The 20,396-nt window shown below is 37.9% G+C and overlaps 2 protein-coding genes across 4 annotated transcripts in view; one reads left to right on the forward strand and one right to left on the reverse strand.

Moving 5' to 3' along the window:
* Window positions 1-61: 61 nt before the first annotated feature.
* On the forward strand, window positions 62-13,795 carry LOC141437080 (uncharacterized). Of its 3 annotated transcripts, none has more exons than XM_074100311.1 (10): window positions 62-173; window positions 342-477; window positions 1,168-1,258; window positions 2,413-2,990; window positions 3,602-4,288; window positions 4,685-4,777; window positions 5,546-5,717; window positions 6,591-6,723; window positions 9,397-9,987; window positions 13,551-13,795. In XM_074100311.1, exons 1-9 carry the CDS (start codon window positions 139-141, stop codon window positions 9,983-9,985), a joined length of 2,514 nt encoding a protein of 837 aa, XP_073956412.1. In that variant the 5' UTR covers window positions 62-138; the 3' UTR covers window positions 9,986-9,987; window positions 13,551-13,795. The 3 variants fall into 3 exon arrangements, with proteins under 3 accessions (XP_073956412.1, XP_073956417.1, XP_073956404.1); XM_074100316.1 differs by lacking the exon at window positions 13,551-13,795 and having other exon boundaries at window positions 9,397-9,606; window positions 9,760-10,640; XM_074100303.1 differs by lacking the exon at window positions 13,551-13,795 and having other exon boundaries at window positions 9,397-10,640.
* The window catches only part of LOC141437097 (band 7 protein AAEL010189-like), a 57,985-nt gene continuing 49,428 nt past the window's right edge, over window positions 11,840-20,396 (reverse strand). The window contains exon 8 of the mRNA XM_074100323.1: window positions 11,840-12,127. Coding sequence (XP_073956424.1) covers window positions 12,077-12,127 — 51 coding nt within the window. The 3' untranslated portion in view covers window positions 11,840-12,076. The remainder of the gene's footprint in view (window positions 12,128-20,396) is intronic.

Below are 20,396 nucleotides of genomic sequence, written 5' to 3' on the forward strand. Positions count from 1 at the left end.
TTCACAGCATTGAAAAATATTGTAAGAAGAAAGTTTATAACAAGCTTGAGAAATAGTTAAATGATAATTACGTGATGGCGACGATATGAAATGAAATGGCGATTTAAGTTGGATCACAGTCGGTAGTTTTTCTGGAAAATGAAAAGAAACCTAGGTAACAGCTTGGGTTTTCGGTAAGCAAATTTTAATGACCGTTAAGTATTTACACGTTAACGGTAACGTTTCGTGTGTTCTACCTATCCCATTTGGGAATACAGGCGTGATGTTTGTGTGTGTGTGTGTGTGCCATTTACAATAGCTGTTGTGGATTATAAAATAAAATAATATAAAATTATTTCCAGAGCTGTAAAAAGCTGTGAGGATTGTACCACGAAATGCGTCGGTAGATTCAAAAAAGTAGCCTCTCTGTATGGGTCGGGTGCTGCAATTTATTTCTACTCGCAGTCCGGTTCAGAGCAGTGTGACAAGTCGTTGCAGGTATTAGTAGATAATCTATTCTTGCGACTCTTTTTACAATGTAACAATGTGTCCTACTTATTGCTTCGAAAACGACGTGTTTTGCTATCCATATTATAGTAGCCATCACAGAATTGCTCCATTTTTGAATTTAAAATGTACCTATTTGTTTAAACTACTGCACAAACGGGTAAAAAAACTTATACTTAATATCTATACTTACTACTTACTAATATTATAAATGCGAAAGTGTGTGTTGTATGTTTGTGTGTTTGTCCGTCTTTCACGCCGTAACGGAGCGACGCATCGACGTGATTTTTGGCATAGAGATGGTTTATGGGCCCGAGAGTGACATAAGTTACTTTTTATCCCGGAAAAATGCACAGTTCCCGAGGGAACAGCGCGCGATAACCGAATACCACGCGGGTGGACCCGCGGGCAAAAGCTAGTATTACTTATATAATTTATATCTATCTGTCTGTCTGCGGCATCGTAGCTCTAAAACGAATGGTCCGATTTCAATGCGGTTTTTGTTACGGGAAAACGATTTTCTTTGCAGTTCTTAGCTATATTTCATTAAAATCGGTTCAGCCATTTTTGACTGATGATGCAATGTCGGGGGCTTTTCAACCTTCCTAAGTTGGTTATTTATATTGTTTGGAATCCAAACTACGTCCCCCAATCATTATCAAAATGATTTTCAATGCACAGACCCAAGGATCTACGAAAAATCTGGATACTTTCATTGTGCACAACACAAGCAATACCGAGATCTCAAAGAATGCAATAGTCAAAGAATTGAGTAAGTATGGCCTACCTACTTACCTATAAACCTTCGTAATTAAAAAAAACCGGTCAAGTGCGAGCCGAGGCGTCTTTAGCCCATGTAGCGCCCGCGTGCAATTATAGCTTTAACGCCATCTATACTTTAGACTTTTAGGTATTTAAAAGAATGTAAACAAACGGGAGCTGTCAAAAATGACAGATCCAGAGATTGTGAACCTTTATGACGAGAATAAAAATCGAAAATGTCGCAAGCACTGCATAGGTACCTACGCTGTTGGACTTCTTATAATGATTCGATTGTTGAATAATCAATAATTAATCTATCTATATCCTATCTACTAATCCACCACCACAATACCACCCAAGTCAATATAATCAAGGCTAAAATTGGATAGGTATAGGTAGAGTCATTCACGATGACGCCTGTCGTGGTTCTTATTATAATGTCAATAATGTCTAATTTAAACAAAATCACGCGTCTTCGTGGATGGCACTAGGTATACAAATTGCCGCGGCCGGCGCCCCTAACGCACTAGTAAAGATGCCTCTGAGTGCGAGTCGGACTACTGCACTTAGGTTTCCGTACCAATTTGTCGATAGATATCTTTGAATGACCAGTGTTAGCCGAGCCCTTTAAAGCTACTTTCGTACCAAGTTTCAAGTATCTAGAATAACTTGAAGATATATCGTCCCAATAGGTTTTTATTGACATTGAAACATCTCTACTAACAAGTACAACAGTAGAACAAATTGAATCGTGACCCAGGGTGGAACCTTTTCATAATCAATTTCACTATGATTTCCTAGATAAAAGTATGAGATGTCAATATGACATTAGTAGCCCAAAGGTTCCACCCTGGGTCATTCAATTTTGTTCGACTGTACTTAGCAATTTGATTTTTTGGATACCTGATCTGAATATTTTATACTAATTCCAGCTGAATAAGAACTTTGTGACAAGCAAAACATTGTCGTTTGGCATTAGTGTTGTGAGGTCTGTTCGCTGTTACAGTCTTACTTGCGATTGGATCATTTAGTCAAAGTGACTAATCAATCACAAACGTGCTTAGATCAAACGTGACATAAATGCAAAGTTGTCAACCAGACCTCACGATATTAGCACTATTCAGCCTGTCATAGAAACTGTCATTGGCTGCACGTTAATTTCAGGCAATTACAAAACAAAATGCATCACCTGCAAGGGCATAATAAAACGTGTCCGAACCTTGCTTGAAGAGATCAAAACCATCCGAAAAAACGAGATCTATGCGATATGCGACCATTGCAAACGTACAAGCGTAAAATGCAAGCGGTGTGAATACATTCTTGGAAAATATAAAGAGAGTATGACGGAAGAGCGGGAGCAACTCTTCAGACAATGGCTATCGAAAGTGAAACAGTTGCTTGAAACCATATGTCAAGGCAATATATGCCGGTACAGGCTGTGCCAGGAATCTTCTGATGCTGCAGAATTGGATAAGCTCATGATGGAGTTAAACTCTCCAATGCTGAGCCAACGCCAGCTCGAGATTGGAGCGTTTCCTCCAATGGAATTCCAGGAGAACTTGGCACAAAGCAAGGACATGCTTCAAGAGCTAATCCAGAAACTAAAGTACGAGAGTTATACGCAACGGTATTCTTCTGATGATAACCTGTTGATGCCGGTCGCAGATACTGGGTGTATCTGCAAGCTTCTGATGGATAGGAAGATGGAGCAGCGCAAGGTTTTGGAGCCGCTCACACATCAGGTTTTTTTTTTGTTTAAACGCCTGCTGTCTGGTAGCAGAACTATTTTAATAAGAGCAAGAGATATGTCATGCGTGTAAAAGAGCAAGGCTATCCGGCTAACAACATTTCGATTCCCTTCCTCTTATTATTAAATAAGGGTTTCTTTACAGGCGAAATATCGCTAGATGGAAGTCTGTTCCTTCCTGATCTGGTAGCTTTGCAAGTTAGGTACTTCCTATTCGTTTACTTGATGATAGATAAAATTATCGTCCTGTCGTGCTAAAGCACAGGGCTCACATTACAGTAGGGTGTACTGTTCATTGAACGTTCTTCCAGTTGGCACTTCGTTTCTTGAAATTAATGGACTAACATGGGAATTTTACAAAATCGTCTGAGCGAAATTTCAACATTCTTATGTTCAAGAATTTTGAACTTGGTGTCACGAGTTTTCATTTCAGAAATATAATTACTTATATTCAAATGAGTTTTTAATCTATTATTTTCATCAACGTCAATTTTTTCTCACTAAACATAGCAGTAACTTGTAGGTATAGCTATACAATGTTTAAATATTTTTTTGGAACATAATCAATACATTAAGTTATTAGTCTAACAAAAGTGTCAATTATAGGATGCTGAACCGCCAAAATTAATTAAAGCTCCCTCCAAAACCGACTTAGTCGAACAAAAGGAAGCTAAATTCAAGGAACATAGAGCAGTAGAAAAAGATAAGCCAAAAAGTTCAACCACAGAAAGGTCAGTAAGAGAAAAAAGTACTAAGGCAAGAAAAGGTAGTTCAACGACAGTAAGATCAGAGACTGAAAAAAGTACTAAAGCAAGGAAAGATAGTTCATCCGAAATGACATCAGTTACAGACAAAGAAAATAAACCAGCCAAAGAAAAAAAGCCAAAAAAAGTTTTACATAGTGCAGAAAGTGAGCTTATGAAAAAACTGGTTGCTCAAAGAGCAAAGAATAAAGAAAAAGCAGAAAAACCGCCAAAGGAGACTAAAACAAAGTTACCGTCATTCGGAGAACTTCCCAAATTAAGAACACTTAAGAGGAGAGAATTGGTTGAGGAGTTTTCTGACAGCATTCTAGAGTGCGATGAGGAAATAATTAGGAGTCCAAGCGAAATGATCACAGGCCAGAAAATAGTTTCTTTTCGGGAACATCATGAACTTGAAAAAACTGAATCGATTCAGCCACTACTGTTCAAAGTGGAGGCTGATTGTCCGCCCTCTGTTGTAAAACAAGAATCTCTATCAATCACTACACAAATAAATAGAACAGCCTTCAGGAAGAAAAGTGCTATTGAAGTAAGTTCATATGAACTACTTTATTTACTTTTTGAAAGTATTCAAAACAAGTACCTGATGTTAAGGCACTCGTGCAATTATAACGTTTTTATTAAAACGCTTGGTATGTATACTATTGCATAGTAAGAATTATTTGTAAACAATGTATAAGTACCTATTTATTATACTTACTATCAACATCAGTAGTAGAAATATGGTTTTGAATTTTTTTTTGAGAAAGTGGACTGATTTCTGTTTTGATAATACGTGCGTCCGCGCTCAGACGTTTGACTTGTTTCTAATTTGACTGTAGTGTTTTGTTAGTTGTGTTCCACGAACAAATAATAATATTTATTCGTAGGTTGTGTTGTGTTCGTTTATGAACTTTATGATTATTGATTATGTTTGACTTAACAGGACCGATCAGGCGTTATAAGATACAGACTGTCAGATAGACAGTTTATTGACAAAGGATGGACTCAGTTACCAAGCACCAAGATAATGCGACGGGTAAATCTCAGTTAAGACCTGCAAGAAAAATTGTACAAGTTGCCTTACCTACATTGTGAGCTCGTAAAGCGAACGAGTTTGAAATTGTCATTGGAGTACTTATGTGCCAAAGGAAACTTTCCAAAATTGCGGAATTTTTCATATTGGAAATTTTTGGAAACTTCTCACAACTTTATTACGGGGGTTGAAACTTGCCGTTTCTTAAATTTAAACTTCCTATATTTCTTGTGAAAATTTCCAGAAATTTCCGAGAACTTTCCCAACTTTGGGGAAACTTTCTGAAACTTGGACATCTGTAACTACATTCAAGCACCGCAATGTACTTCAGGCGACGAGGGTTTAGACGACCAGATGGCCTAGTGGTTAGAGAACCTGACTACGAAGTCAGTCCCAGGTTCGATTCCCGTGTCGGGGCAGATATTTGTATGAAAAATACGAATGTTTGTTCTCGGGTCTTGGGTGTTTACCTATGTATTTAAGTATGTATCTATCTATATAATTACATTTATCCGTTGCTTAGTACCTACCAAAAACCATTTTATTTGCCCTGATACTTGAGTTATTTTGTGATTAACTGTTAAATTATATTGTTGATTGCTTTGAAACAGATTGGCTAAAAAAAAGGCAGAACGGCGTTTTGACAATTCGTAAAAACTGCGTCAATCCATTGGTGGTGTCAAATACCATTCTATTTGTTGTTTAAGGAACTGGTTCATCAAAAACTTTTTTTTAACTGAGCTTAGGTTTAAAGTTTTTCTGAAATTCTAGATGAACGTTTACAAAATGTTGCCAGTCAGCAACAACTGGTTCACCCGTAACCGCTACAGAGGGACTCTGTATTACAATTCTGGAGAGAAATTGGCTGTGATAGAAGAGGACGGACAAGGCAAGTGGCTCTACAAGAACGGGATGGTTGCGTTACAGTATTATAATGCAGAAGGTGAGATTTAATAATTATTAGTATCTTCTCACTAGGACTAGACCCATAACAACAAGTTATATCTAATGAGAAAAATATTCTCTTCAGATCCATTTGTAGCGACTACAAGTAAAGATGTATCAAATGATAATTATCATCTCATTATATCCACGGTCGAAGAAGAAAGATCTAGTTGGAAAATAAAATCTCAGTAAATCCACAATGCATCTGAGTAGAAGGAGATTTTGATCCTTTGCCGAAGGAAGATGTAGAAATATAAATAAATAGCACCTAATAGAAATATCGTAACTACTTTTAAAAAAGCTGGTAACTTAATATCGATAATTTTTCTGAGTGAACTTTATGAATATTATTTGAAGGATCGATTTTATTGACGTACCTATTGATTTGAGATACGAGATTTTTTTAAAGTAGTGACGATATTTAGTCGCCGAAAAACAGTGCAACTTTTTACTCGACTACGGCAAAGCCAAAGGAAGAGTATCACCAAATATGATGCCCGTAAATATTCTTGTCGGAAATTATTATAGACAGCCTTCAGGAGGAATGCCGTAGTCGCATGCCACCATAAAATTAATTGTTTTGTAAGTAAGCCTAAGAAAGGTGGCATGCAACCAGGGCTCTCCTCCTGATGTCGGTGTAAAAGAATTTCGGACAAGAATATTTTCTTGCTTGATTGAGTCAGGTGTTACTTTGCGGAGGTTCATACCTGTGGTCACGGCAGAGCAAATTAATTGCGTATAGTTCTTGAACATTTTCTAATTTCATACTTTAAGCTAAGCGTTTTTTTTTCTGTAGTCGAGTTTCAGTTTTTTTATACGTATTTTTTGATTAGTCTACACCCTTTACTAATCTTAGGTTGTTATCTTACAGAAATATTCGTACAGAAGAGATGCGTGATATATAGTTACGACGCTTGCATAAAAAAAACTAAAAGCCAAACGGTATTGGCTTGTTTTGACTACCTCGGAAACGGTGTTGTCTACGACTGTCAAGGGAACGAAAGGTTTGTGCCCCGGTTCGATTCTATACACATAACTGAGCTTCGTTTGCAACATTTTAAAAATATGATCACTTGTTAATTTTTGTTTTCATACAGATTCATTGTAATTTTCAATGGATGCGGTACATTACCTATAAGATGTCAAATAAATGACGAAAATTAAAGCCTCCCCCCCTGTAATATAATATAACACCGCTATGTCCTATAGGTACTTCCACTGATTTAACGATTAAACTTTGAGGATCAATAATTATCTAAATTCAAGTTATTTGAAAATGTTACAAAACAAAAGTAGTAGCTTAGTAATGCGAGTGGGATCGAACCGTGAATTTAAAGCCATGGTCAGAGACACGTTACCCTGCAGGGCTACTACGAAACTGGAAACTCGAAGTTCGTATCGTACCGTCCCTCTCGCTCTCGTGTTAAATAGTATAAGTGTCAGAGGGACCGCACGACACAAACTTCGAGTTTCGAGTTTCGTAGTAGCCCAGCTGCTTGTGGGAGTGTTGCGCATGTGTGTGTTGCGCGCCGCCGCATCGCCGGGACTAGCATTCAATTCAAAGGCTGCTACTCAGACAGCAACTAATCAGAATATGCGGAATGAATTGCTGAGAGTCGAAATTCCACACATTACTCTCTCAGAGCTGCGTACAGCTGTAAAGAACCTTAAAGCTTCGTCCGCTAGTGGCCCAGACAATATTCCCCCTTTCTTGGCTAAGGATTGCATGGCGGTACTCGAAGAGCCATTACTCTATATTTTTAATCTTTCACTAAAGCTGGAGATATATCCTGCCAAATGGAAAGTTTCAAGAGTAACACCAATTCCCAAAGATACAAAATCAAATGACGTACTTACCCACAGACCAATAGCAATTCTATCCGTTTTTGGCAAACTCTTTGAAAGTGTTTTAAATACTTGCATTATTAAGCAAATGGGCAATAGGTTAAATGATGCCCAGCATGGGTTCCGTAGCGCTAGATCAACTGCCACTAATCGTGTGTGCTTTTTTGACTATTCGTTGGAACATATGGACACGCACCGTCAAGTGGACGTCGTATATTTTGATTTTAAAAAGGCCTTTGACCTGGTGGACAATGACGTACTGCTGCATAAATTTTCAGCTTTTGGATTTACTCCAAAACTACTTTCCTTTTTTGCTAATTACCTTAGAGATCGTCGGCAGTACGTGCAAATGTCTAATTTCCGGTCTAGCGATTATTTCACCCGTTCTGGCGTAAGTCAGGGGAGTAATTTGGGACCAACGCAATTTGTGATAATGGTAGATGATCTCTGCACAAATATTACAGGGGCGCAATCGCTACTGTTTGCGGACGACCTTAAGGTAATGTCACCTATTAACAGCTTATCTGACTGTGAATTACTTCAAAGAGTTGTCGATCAGGTGGCTCAATGGAGTGCAGCGAATAAGTTGCAGCTTAACGTCGCGAAATGCAAAAGCATCACATTTACAAGATCTAGTGATCCCGTGCTGGCGGACTATAGTTTGTCGGGCACAACTCTGGATCGTGTTTCCTCAATCCGAGACCTGGGCCTTGGGCTGGATGTCAGACTGGACATGCGTGATCATGTCGTTAATATTTGTAAGAGTGCCAATAAAATGCTCGGCTTCATAATAAGAACAGCTTCTGAATTCAGAAATGTTAAAGTAGCTATACTCCTGTATAATGCGTACGTAAGAAGCAAACTGGAATATAACGCAGTTGTGTGGGATCCCCGAGAGAGGAAATATGCTTTAATGTTAGAAAGAGTGCAGCGTAAATTTGCTCGGTTTATCTATAAAAAATATTATGGATATTATCCTACTCTATATCCATCTTTGTTTGTTGCCGGTATGGTCGGGTTGGAAACGCTGGAATTGAGACGTAAGTTTGCAACGCTCACTCATTACTGTTCACTTTTGCGTCATAAGGTGGACAATCCGGTGGTATTAGGCAAATTGCATTTATTTGTGCCAGACAAATATATAAGTGCGGCAACTCGCAAAGGGAGGCGTCCACGCAATCTTTTCACCCTGGTGAACAGAACTAGGACCCTGCAAGCGGGCAATGCACCTACCGCTAGGGCTGTTGCGTTGATAAACGAGTTCCTCGCACAGATCCGGGAGGCCGACGTATTTGCAGATAGCTGGCCAACCCTCCTATGTAAATTCAGCCGCTTTTTAAATAGTCGTAAGCCTCTAGTGTAAGTTTATCTTTATATTTTTCATCTGTATTTTCTAGTTATAAGTTTACTCGCTTGTGAACGTTTTGGTTTTTACTGTTAGTCCACAAGATAATCTTTTTTTATAAATAAATAAATAAATAAATTAATTCCCATCTGCTCTAGCACGAACAGATCACATCATAGTAATATATGATTATATATGTGAAACCTTTATGAAAATCTCATTAAAATCCATTGCGAAGTTTAAAATATCTAAGTGTACAGTCGAGTTCATAAACTGTACGATATATAGTAGCCTTCTCTAATTGAATCCGGTAGGGTTGAACCAGCTTACGTCTCTCTCTCAAACTACTGTATAGCGGCCGTGTTATATTCGAATCCCATTGAGGATTCGACTCTTTTGAATCTTTAGGTACCTACCCATCGCTACTTAGTAAGGTTCTTAAATTTTGCTTTACAACATTCTAACGCATAATTGTTGACTTCTGCAGGCTAAAATACAATCAAACTGAAGGCCATCTGATCGACAAGAAGATAGGTCCACCAGGTTTTTGGAAGTGGCACTCCTTAAACGACCCGCCCGTCCTCCATAAAGCATTCATAGACACGTACTCCGAAGATAGAACGGCTGTCGAACCAAAAACCAAAGTCAAAGTTGAAGACGATCAAGAGATAACTGGAGATGAAGCTAATGATGCAATGTTAGCTATTGAATTCGATAATTTCGTTAGAGAAAAAGCTGATAAACTCCTGCAAACGTTCAAGCCTTTCCAGATAAGAATGAAGACAGTTAAGATAAACGATTATTTTTCTTTAAGAGTGATGGATCAAGCTAATATCTATTTGCTTTACAGAGATGGTGCGTTGACTTTAAAGTTGAATTTAGGGATGTTGTTGCAAAGTAAAGAGATTATTGATTCGGATTGTGCGGAGCTTAGTTGTGTGGGGACTCCTTACGATAGACGTCCCGCTCGATCAGCGAGTGTTCAAAAGCTGCAAGGTATCGTTTTGGCCGCTAAAGGGAAAAAGCAAAATTGTGATCATTGCTTTACACCAGAGGATGATACTACGGCAAGCTAATTGTAAGATTTAACTTAAGATTACTGTAGAGGAGGAAAGAATCTCATGACGACTACAAACCGGAAGATGAGGCATTTCCCATAAGCACCAAATCAGGATCTGATGATGACCATTTTTATCTTCTCCGGTTGACTTAAGTAATGCTATAAGGTAACGTTAAGGTGGCTTGTCACGGTCAGCTAGGCACTACAGCGCCAGTAGATGACGTTAGTGTGCAAATTCCACGTATTTTTTTTTTTTTAGGAATGAAAATGTGGATATTTTTATAAAATAATGTACATACCATCAATAGCGTGAAATTTGTGATATATTCTACCAAGTTTCAGATGTATTTTAATTTAGAAAATACTTTCACTTGATCGCTGCAATTTCGACTAGATATTTTTGCACACATGCTTGTAATTTGTTGTAAACAAAAGTCTTTGTTAATTTCACTGTCATTTTAAGAGAGCAGATTGGCCTAGTTAATGCATTAGGCTAGAGTTTACCCTACGCACAGCTTAGGAAGTTCGGGTTCAAACCCGTTGTAATATTAAGGTTTTTTCTTTTTTTTTCTTTATAGTTATCCCAGTTAACGATGTTATTATTTTTTGAAATGTGTAGCTAACAATTTATAAGACCTAATTTAGACACAAATAAATCTAATCTATGAATATGCCAACTTACTACAGTACCTACTATGAGACTATAATTCCTCAGGGCCTGGACACATGTCGCCGGTACGGTGCCGTCTACGGTGTCACGGCGCGGCGCCGTCAAACGGCGTCGTGCCGAAACACGGTGCCGCGTACGGTGCCGTACACGGCGCCGCGAACGGCGTCGTACCACGGCGCGGTGCCGTGTACGACGCCGTGCACGGTGCATCGCTTGGTAGTTTAATTTTATTTCTTACCTTATAGTTAATCCAAGCATTTCCAAAGGCTCAACAGGTTTTCCGAATACGTATTGCTTTTGTATACGACTCGCTATCTTGGATAACAGTTCTTCAAAAGTTGATATGGAAATTCTAAAATAATCGTAAAATTTGTCATCCCCACATATTTTCAGTGCTTCATATTTTCTCTTAAAATGACCTCCATCATGGTTCATTAAAGACATGTATGGATTCACCCAATATCTTCGTTTCTGTTTTTTCTTCATTCGTCGTCTTAGCAGTAGGAGCAGGAGAATACGTTTTTCTTGGTCCATGTCAAGGCAAAAACCGTATACTTGTATATATTTAAAACGACAATTGTTTTGTATATTTGAACCGATGGTTGTACTTGCGTGTTATGCGTTCAGCAGCAAAACGAAAACTAGTTAAACTACCAAGCGATGCACCGTGCACGGCGTCGTACCACGGCACCGCGCCGTGGTACGACGCCGTTCGCGGCGCCGTGTACGGCACCGTACGCGGCACCGTGTTTAGGCACGACGCCGTTTGACGGCGCCGCGCCGTGACACCGTAGACGGCACCGTACCGGCGACATGTGCCCAGGCCCTTACAGCCACTCAAGGGTTGCTAAGTAGAGATCCCTTCGAGGATAATTACGCCTTTACAAAGTCAAGGAAACCGAATCACGTACCAGGGTGGAACCTTTTCATATTCACTTTTGCTTTGATTTCTTTGGCAGATGTATGGGATATCAACATGACATTAGTAGCACATGGGTTCCAACGTGACTCAGTTTCCTTGACCGTAACTCAACGTTTGTTTATTTATTTCTTACAATACAGTTTACAAACTATGAGAAAATTAGTCATAATCATTATCCCTATACATACATACAGGCCTCCTCTCACAATGAGGGCTTGGGCATTATTTTCAACGCAGGCCCAGTGTGAATTGAAATATAATATAGCACACACCATCAATTATTTTGCTTCATCGAAAAACACGTGAAAATATGAAATTAGACTTGTTTATTTTTATTTCAAATTTAATTGGTTGGGTAGTAATCGAAGGCTCTATTGAACAACAAATAAAAACTCTATCACTAAGTCAGTTTTTATTATTTATTTATTTACATCAGTCAATTAAATTAGCCCACATACAACCACTGCTGAGTGCCTCTTGCATTTTCACGCCACTTTTCTAGTCTTGTGCCAGTCTCATACACAGCTTACCAGCCGACAATATATGTGTTGACAGTGTTTTTCACTCTGTAATTAAATATTTTTTTATGAAAATAAAACATATTTTGAAGAAACACATTTTGTCAAATGAACTTTTCTCTGAACTCCAAAATTACCGAGATAATATGAGGCTCAAAAGTTAGTCCGCTACTAAGAGGCTAGGTAGGTACTTGGAAATAAACTGTAAAAAAATTCTGTAAAATGTCACTCTCTGACCCATAAAATATCTCTATGCCAAAAATCACGCCAACCCGTCGCTCCGTATTGACGTGAAAGACGGACAAACATACAAACAAACATATAAACTTTCGCATTTATAATAATTAGTATGGAAGTATGGATATGGTTTTCAATATTATCATTACCGTCATCATCTTCATATTAGCCTCAGGACGTTCACCGGTGGACTTAAGGCCTCCCCCATATTTTCCCGTGTTGCCAATAACTCGCCACGCTTGATAGGCGGGTTGGCGAGCGCAGTACATGATGTGGGGTTGCTTGGAAAACGCTGCTGCCCATCGTCTGATATTATCCCTCAGTACTTACTTTTTAATTTCCTTATAATGTCTCTTTTTCGAGACCAGAGTAGTTATTGATGCTTTATATCATTTTTTCGCAAAGTTCGTGGCTTCATAGTTTCCAATGTGAATTATAATTCAGTTCAATACATGAAAATATAACTGCATTCACATTATAGATTATAGCCAATTAGCCAATTTCGAGGACAAATTCGATAATTTATTTTAGGAAAAAATGACTCCATTAGTTTAAACAATGTCATGACAACAAACGAACAAAAAATTATGATTTGAAGAATTTGACAATTGAGAAGAAGTTTTTTTTATTTTTATTTTATGGAAAAAGCTAAAGCCACAAGCCATGCAGCCTTTGTCTGATTTTATCACTACTAATTTATAATCCGTTAATGCAATATCCTACTTATTTGTTAATACGTTCATGTTATGTGATTTTCTTCCTAATTTCTGTCGGAAATCCAAAGAATTGGCAATGCATTTGTTCGTTGCGCTTCAGTCTTTTGACTGACGAACTTTATTCCTATAGCGAGCAAAAATATTAAAAAAAAAGGGAAACGCGTTTCAAAATGGTAATTATGTGATTTTGATCAGAAAAATCAAACGCAATCTGGCAACGTCGCTTAGCATCGAATTGTCGGCGAGTTGACAACGTAGCTGAAACGCACACTACTAACCGAGCCGTTGGCGTACGATACTGTCGCCGTCCACTCACATATTGACAATAATGCACATTTTCATTCCTAAAAAAAATAAAATACGTGGAATTTGCACACTAACGTCATCTACTGGCGCTGTAGTGCCTAGCTGACCGTGACAAGCCACCTTAACGTTACCTTACATTACTTAAGTCAACCGGAGAAGATAAAAATGGTCATCATCAGATCCTGATTTGGTGCTTATATTATTATTTCAAGCGCACATGATTGTGTAAATAAATTAGTATGGACATCGTGCCACCTTAAACAAAGCAATGCTTTAATAATGCATGGCCACGGAACGCCAATACGTTTAATTATGCAGTGATGCATTATGTTGACGGTCCGTTGCACTAGGAGGATACATATTCGTGGCCTTAATTCGAAGCAGTAAGGTGCACATGGTTCAATTCCTTGTATATTGGTGGAATGTGTGCAATCAGTCGACTATTGTATCACCGCGAACAGGGATTGTTGCCACTAGTAGGTGCATATTGTCATTAATAATAATATTGTGATTTCTTTCTTTTCTTTAAATTATTTACAGAAATGTAGAGACCTTGTCAACTCTCTTTAAATACTTCTCCAATGACCCGAGAGGTTTTTTTTCCAAAGTACTGCCAACGTATTGTTTACAATCAACAAAGCATCCCGCGCTAGCGAACGGCCTTGCCTGCGTAGGGTCAGGCCGGTCAGGGGGCCACAATGCGCCAGAGCCACTCTCGGTTTCAAACGAAATGGTTCACTCTGAGCAGAGTCGTTCATACCTCAGAGTGAATGACTAGTTTGCTTGTGACTGCACAAAATTCAAAATAATGATTGATTTATTTATTAATCAATCAATATTTACAGCATGACAGTTGATACCAATGCACTGTAAATATCAAAACATGAAAACAAATGATAAAGAGTTAACCAATAATTAGTAACAACTAGCGACCCGCCCCGGCTATAAAAGGATGCAATAATAAAAAAGGGCTTCCTTTCCCTAAAACCCGTGTTAACCCGCATGTATCATCATCATTTTGAGAATAAGGATCTAACTGATGGTGTATACCTCATAAAAATCAGTCGCAATTAGATTTATTTTTAATTGTAGGATGGTAATTTTGATATATTTAGTAAAAACTCGTGCATTTGCTCTTCCAAATCATCATTTGGTAAAGTGGAACTGGTGATGATGACCACAGTTGACCATTGGAGTTACTACTCAATAACAAGTATTTCACGGGTACAATTTCAATTAGGTACTTTAACATAGTTGCTAAGCAATTTTATGCTCTTCGTAATGTACCATCAGCCAAATATGTGGTCTACCACCTTAAAGCTGATAATCGCTTTCATGTGATAAAACAATAATGCCAATAGACATGTCTGTCAACTTGAAAGTTCGACTTTAGCGACATACTCATTTGATACGAACTTTTTTAAAAATTGATAGACCACTTATTTGGCTGATGGTACCTATATGGTAAAATGAAATGGGTAGTGAAGCACCAGGACTCCTCAATAATGAACGTCTCTGCATCGGAAAAAGCATCTTTTGTAAAAGGTGACGAGCAGTGACATAAAATTATTGCATCTTAGATTATTTACACTAAAAAGCATGAAAAAAAAAATCTAACAGAAAATTGAACCGATTACAAAAAACCATGAAAATACATTTCTACCAGTCTGAAGTCGGTGCCTCAGCACGAGCCAGTAGGAGTGATTGAAGACCATATATAGTGCGTAGGTGAGGTAGGCGACTATAGGTCCACCCCTGCTGGCTCGTGCTGAGGCACCGACTTCCTACAAAAAAATATATTTTCATGGTTATTTGTAGTCGGTTAAATTTTTTGTTATAAAATTTTGTTATTCGGGAGTTCCATCGCCTCATTTTTGGTGGTCATGTTTTTCTATGAATGGACTGTAGAATTTGGTGACATTATCGATTATTTTTAGATAGCCTGTACTTCTACTAGAAATCTTGGATACTGTACAGTACCCGGCGTTAAAGATTGCACATTGGTTTTCGAAAAAGGCAATTGGCTGTCCGTCCATCAATCATCGTATTTATTAACCGGCTTCAAAAAAAGGAGGAGGTTCTATGTTCGTGTTTGTTTGTTTTTTTTTTTTTTTATGTATGTTCACCGACTACTCAGTCAATTGTGGACTCATTGAATCGTGACCCACTGTGGAACTTCAGCGACATTACATTGCTTGACAAGGGCATTCATTATGACACTTATCTACTGTAAGAACGTTTTACAGTGGGTTAGTAATCAAATGGTTCGACTGTACCCCAGGAAAAGGAATAAGCAAACTAGAATAGAAAAATAAAACTGGTCTATTTTTTTCCTGTCGCTTTGTAGTAAGGTCGCGCTAGCTATGGCAACAAGCAATACGATTATTACGATTGGATTTAAATTCTGCACTTTTTGTTCTGGCCCTTACTATGCAAAGTGCAAAATTCGAACTTCGTATCTTGCCGTCCCGCTAACGCTTGTAGGTATTATTTAAGCGAGAGTGAGAGGGACGGTACGATACGAACTTCGATTTTCGAATTTCGTAGTAGCCCCCCTGTTCTGCATCAATAGCGTCTCTGGTTAAATTATATCTGGCCTTGCAAGAAGCATCATGAAGTTATTACATTGCGGGGTGAAAGCGAACGAGGTTTTTTGTGGTCCAGCAAACGCCGCAACTACTCAATGTAACTAAACTTGTACAATTTTGCCTGCAGGTATAATTTTTCTGCAAGGGCATTTGATAAATCCCAGCTGCCGGGGTATAAAAAGATGACAGCAAAAACGGAATTTAGAAGGAAAAATAAAAGTAGGTTTTGTACATTGTTTCTAACGAGTAGATTCACGGAGGTGGATCCAATTATTCCAATTACAGATGCACCTAGTGCATAAAGGTTTTCCATTGAATTTTATCGGATATGTTCGTATTTATCGTTCTCTCAGTACTGTACCCATCGTACAGTCGTTTTGACATTTTGATACTAGTTTGATACTAAATAATAATAATAAATATCATGGGACCCATGGGACACTTGAATAGACACCAATTGACCTAGTCCCGAACTAAGCAAAGCTTGTACTATGGATACTAGGCAACAATTATTCATCATCATCATTATTACGAGTTCACAAAAAAATTTGGGAACCTCTTCTTCTGTGACCTTCTAGAGTCCAATGTTATCCTGAATCATTTATTACAATAATGTCAATAATCGATACCCTTCGGGTGCCACCGTGTTTCGAATGGGGTTCTACTTTTCCCGATGGAAATAAATTCACTATAAGTACCTACAGTGTGTCAGTGTGTGTGACAAGATCGTGACCGGTATATATATTTTTTTTAAATGGCACACTAATAAAAAGTACTGGCTGAATAGCATGATCTATTACTTACGAACAATGATCTGTTAAAAATAAAAGAAATAAAAACCGGCCAAGAGCGTGTTGGACACGCCCATAATAGGGTTCCGTAGCCATTACGAAAAAATTAAGTACTTAATATTTTTCTAAGGATTTCGTATTTTTTACGGAATCTTCCAAGTTTAGGTATATTTTATACCTTAAGCTGCTATTTACTCTTAAACTACTAATAATTCTCAAGAAAACTTAGCCGTTATAGTTTTCCTTGAAAGTTTGTTATACTTACTACCATCCTAAATTTTTTCAAATTTTTCCACCCACCGGTTTAGATTTTAGAGACGACGACGCCCGATTTTCATGAAAATTTGCACTTTAAAGTTGAATATTTCGTAAACAAATCACTGAATCGAAAAATAGTCTTAGCAAAGCTTAGCAAACCCCTAATGGTTTTAAAAGACTAATCCAACGATACCCCACACTATAGGGTTGGATGAGAAAAAAAAAATCACCCCCACTTAACGTCTATGGGAGGTACCCTAAACAAATTTTTTATTGTACCATTTTGTCGGCATAGTTTACATATTACTATATATCCGTGCAAAATTACAGCTTTCTAGCATTGATAGTCCCTGAGCAAAGCCGCGGACGGACGGACAGACAGACAGACAGACAGACATGGCGAAACTATAAGGGTTCCGTTTTTGCCATTTTGGCTCCGGAGCCCTAAAAACTTGGCTCCACTTCACTTTAGATTCGGACCACCCAAAAGAATTTGTCGTTAAGTCACGAAAGTCTCGAAATTTTGAGAATCCCGGGGCTGAAGACAAAGTCTCGTCTCAGTCCCGAGACTCAAAAATATTTCCGAGACTGGACGCCCTAATACAGGGTTTCTCAAAGTGTGGTACGCGAACCCCTAGGGGTTCGCTATTCGACGGTAGGGGGTTCGCGACAAGGTTTTCGTGATGGTGGCTGCAAGACTGGCAAGGTGGTTAAGATTGGTTTTTGGAGTCTTTTTGTATTTTTATTTCAACTCCAAATTTGACACTTATTTGTTTGTTATTTGTTGTTGTTTGTTTCAGTTGGTATTTTCGTTGGCAAGACGATTCTTATATATTTGTTACCTTTTATTAAAATGAATAATATACATTATATTATCATGATAATTGAAATAAAAATAAACTTACTTTAGGGGGGGGGGGTTTAGTAAGGGGTTCGCTGTCGTCTAGAAACTTTAACAGGGGTACGTGGAGCCATAAGTTTGAGAAACCCTGCCCTAATACATACGGTCTGAACCGATTTTGATAAATGATACGTTATTTATTGGATTCGTCTTAATGACGCGAGTGACACTGGGTACAAGAAATTCTTAAAAAATAAAATGGTGGATTTTTCGCGCCAAATTGATGTGTCTTCAAATTTTTTTTTATTCAAACCTATCGAGTAGGGTATCAAAATGAAGGGATTTATAAACAAATTACAAAAATATATGCAAATCATGTGTTTTTATTTACCGTTCTCACAGAAAATATCAAAAAGTATGAAATAAAACAATAAATTTAAATATATAAACCCAACTACGTTAAAAAATACTAAAAGGAAGAAAACAAGACTGGCGTCAACAACTGTTATAAGTAGCTAACTTAAACTTCAACAGTCGGGACGTGGTCGGGACCCATTCAATTCGCGACCGGCTCAAAAATTCTTAGTATCTAATGGGTCCCGACTGTTGAAGTTAGCTACTTATAGGTAGAGCCATTCACGATGACGCGTGCCGTGGTTCTTATTACAATGTCATTAAAGTCTAATTTTAACGTCTTCGTGGATGGCACTAGGTATAACGTAACGAGTATAACAGAGTTCTCGTCAACGTCTTGTTTTCTTCTTTTTCGCACGCAGTCGGGTTTTGATTTTTTTAAATTTATTGTTTTATTAGAAGTTATACCGGTCACGCTCTTATCGTACATAGTGTACCTATATACCTATTCGTATATCTGTAAAATTGTTTACTAAGATAACGTTCGACGGTAGCTCAGGAATTAGGAATAAAATTGGTTGACCGTACGTACACTTATAGACGGGTCCTAAAAGCTCAATTGATGTTTCCATAAAACACTGTAACTTAAGATAGTGTTTTATATGGCACGGCAGACTGACCCTGGACGGTTTCTCGTTTCTCTAGCAGGTCTCATCAAATTAAGTTAGTCACAGCAGAGCCTGCATGATGTTGATAAGTAATAGAATTATCAATAGGGTAAACCTCACAGGCAGGACGCAACGGAAAGCAGCTGGTAACGAGTTTAAGGTGCATTTCAAAGGTTCCATAAAGCAAATGGAAACAGATACCCTATAGGAGCTACTCCTATTTGGTGGGTAATGTTCTGTTATAGGTACAGTCGAGTTCATAAACTTATGAGCAAAAATTTGATCAAAAATATCTGAACACGCTTCTATGCCACTCTATGCCGTTGACAATAGTCGTTCAGATATTTTTGATCAAATTCATGCTCACATGTTTATGAATTAGACTGTAGGGAAGGCCGGGGTTCCACCCATGTTCCGATTTTGGAATAGGACGCCATATGAATGTAATATAATCATTTGTGATCCATGATTTATACATAAATAGATGCAGAATTTTTTCTAGTTTTAAATTGTACAGTCACCAGCACCAATATCTGACACAGCAAGCGTGCATAAATATCTGATACGACTCTATTTCTAGGGCCGGAAGGACGTGTCAGATATTTTTGCACGCTCCGCTGTGGCAGATATTAATGCTGGTGACTGTACAATCGAATTAATAGAAAAAAATACTTATGTACCTTGGCTTTGGATTTTTTTTGAAGAAAGTCGAAGGGACTGGTTGTGCCTCCGTTGAGGCAAGTTGTCCCGTTGTCAATTATAGTCATTGATATTGTGATATTAGTTAGAAAGGTATGCCTAAACTAAATTAGACCCACGTTAGTGAAACATTATGACAGTTTTATTTATAAAATTACAATATATATATATATATATTTATTATTAATATTTTTGACAAACTCATAAATTTCTAAGAATTCAACGAACACAAAACAATTTAAAAAAATTGTAACTAATCGATATTAAATTAATAGCTAAAGCTTTTAAGCTTTTATATGTGTTTGACCCTATAAAGTAGGATGGAGTATTTTGGTTTGAAATGGGAAGTGTTTCGCCACCCATCCAACCTCCGCGCACGTCCTGCTCTATGGCGAGACATATAGAGCAGGGCAAAAGAAAAAAAAAAGAGTCTTCTGTCAACTGCGACAGCGGCGCTTCGATACATATATTTTCCGCAAGATATATTTAATTTAAAAACTATCTGAAGATTCTGAACTATACAAGACCGCAGCAGTAACATCATCCAAACTGTTTTGTAGTAGAAAAGTACATATTACAGTGGTAATACTTCAGGTTTTGACAACATTTGGATACTGTTAATCTCATAATTTGCGTATTTATTTAAGTACTATTTATAAATATTTTTGATATGCACATAGAAATAATGACAAATCACTGCAGAAGGAAGTAAGACAGCCGGTGAAATTACTGGCACTTGAGGTATCCCATCTTAGGCCTCTAGGTTGCGCATCTGCAACACCAATTTATGGGCGTTGTGTATGCCGTTTATGGGCGGTCGTGATCTCTTACCATCAGGAGACCCACTTGCTCGTTTGCC

The sequence above is a fragment of the Choristoneura fumiferana genome, chromosome Z (genome assembly GCF_025370935.1).
Source record: "Choristoneura fumiferana chromosome Z, NRCan_CFum_1, whole genome shotgun sequence".
NCBI lineage: Eukaryota > Metazoa > Arthropoda > Insecta > Lepidoptera > Tortricidae > Choristoneura > Choristoneura fumiferana.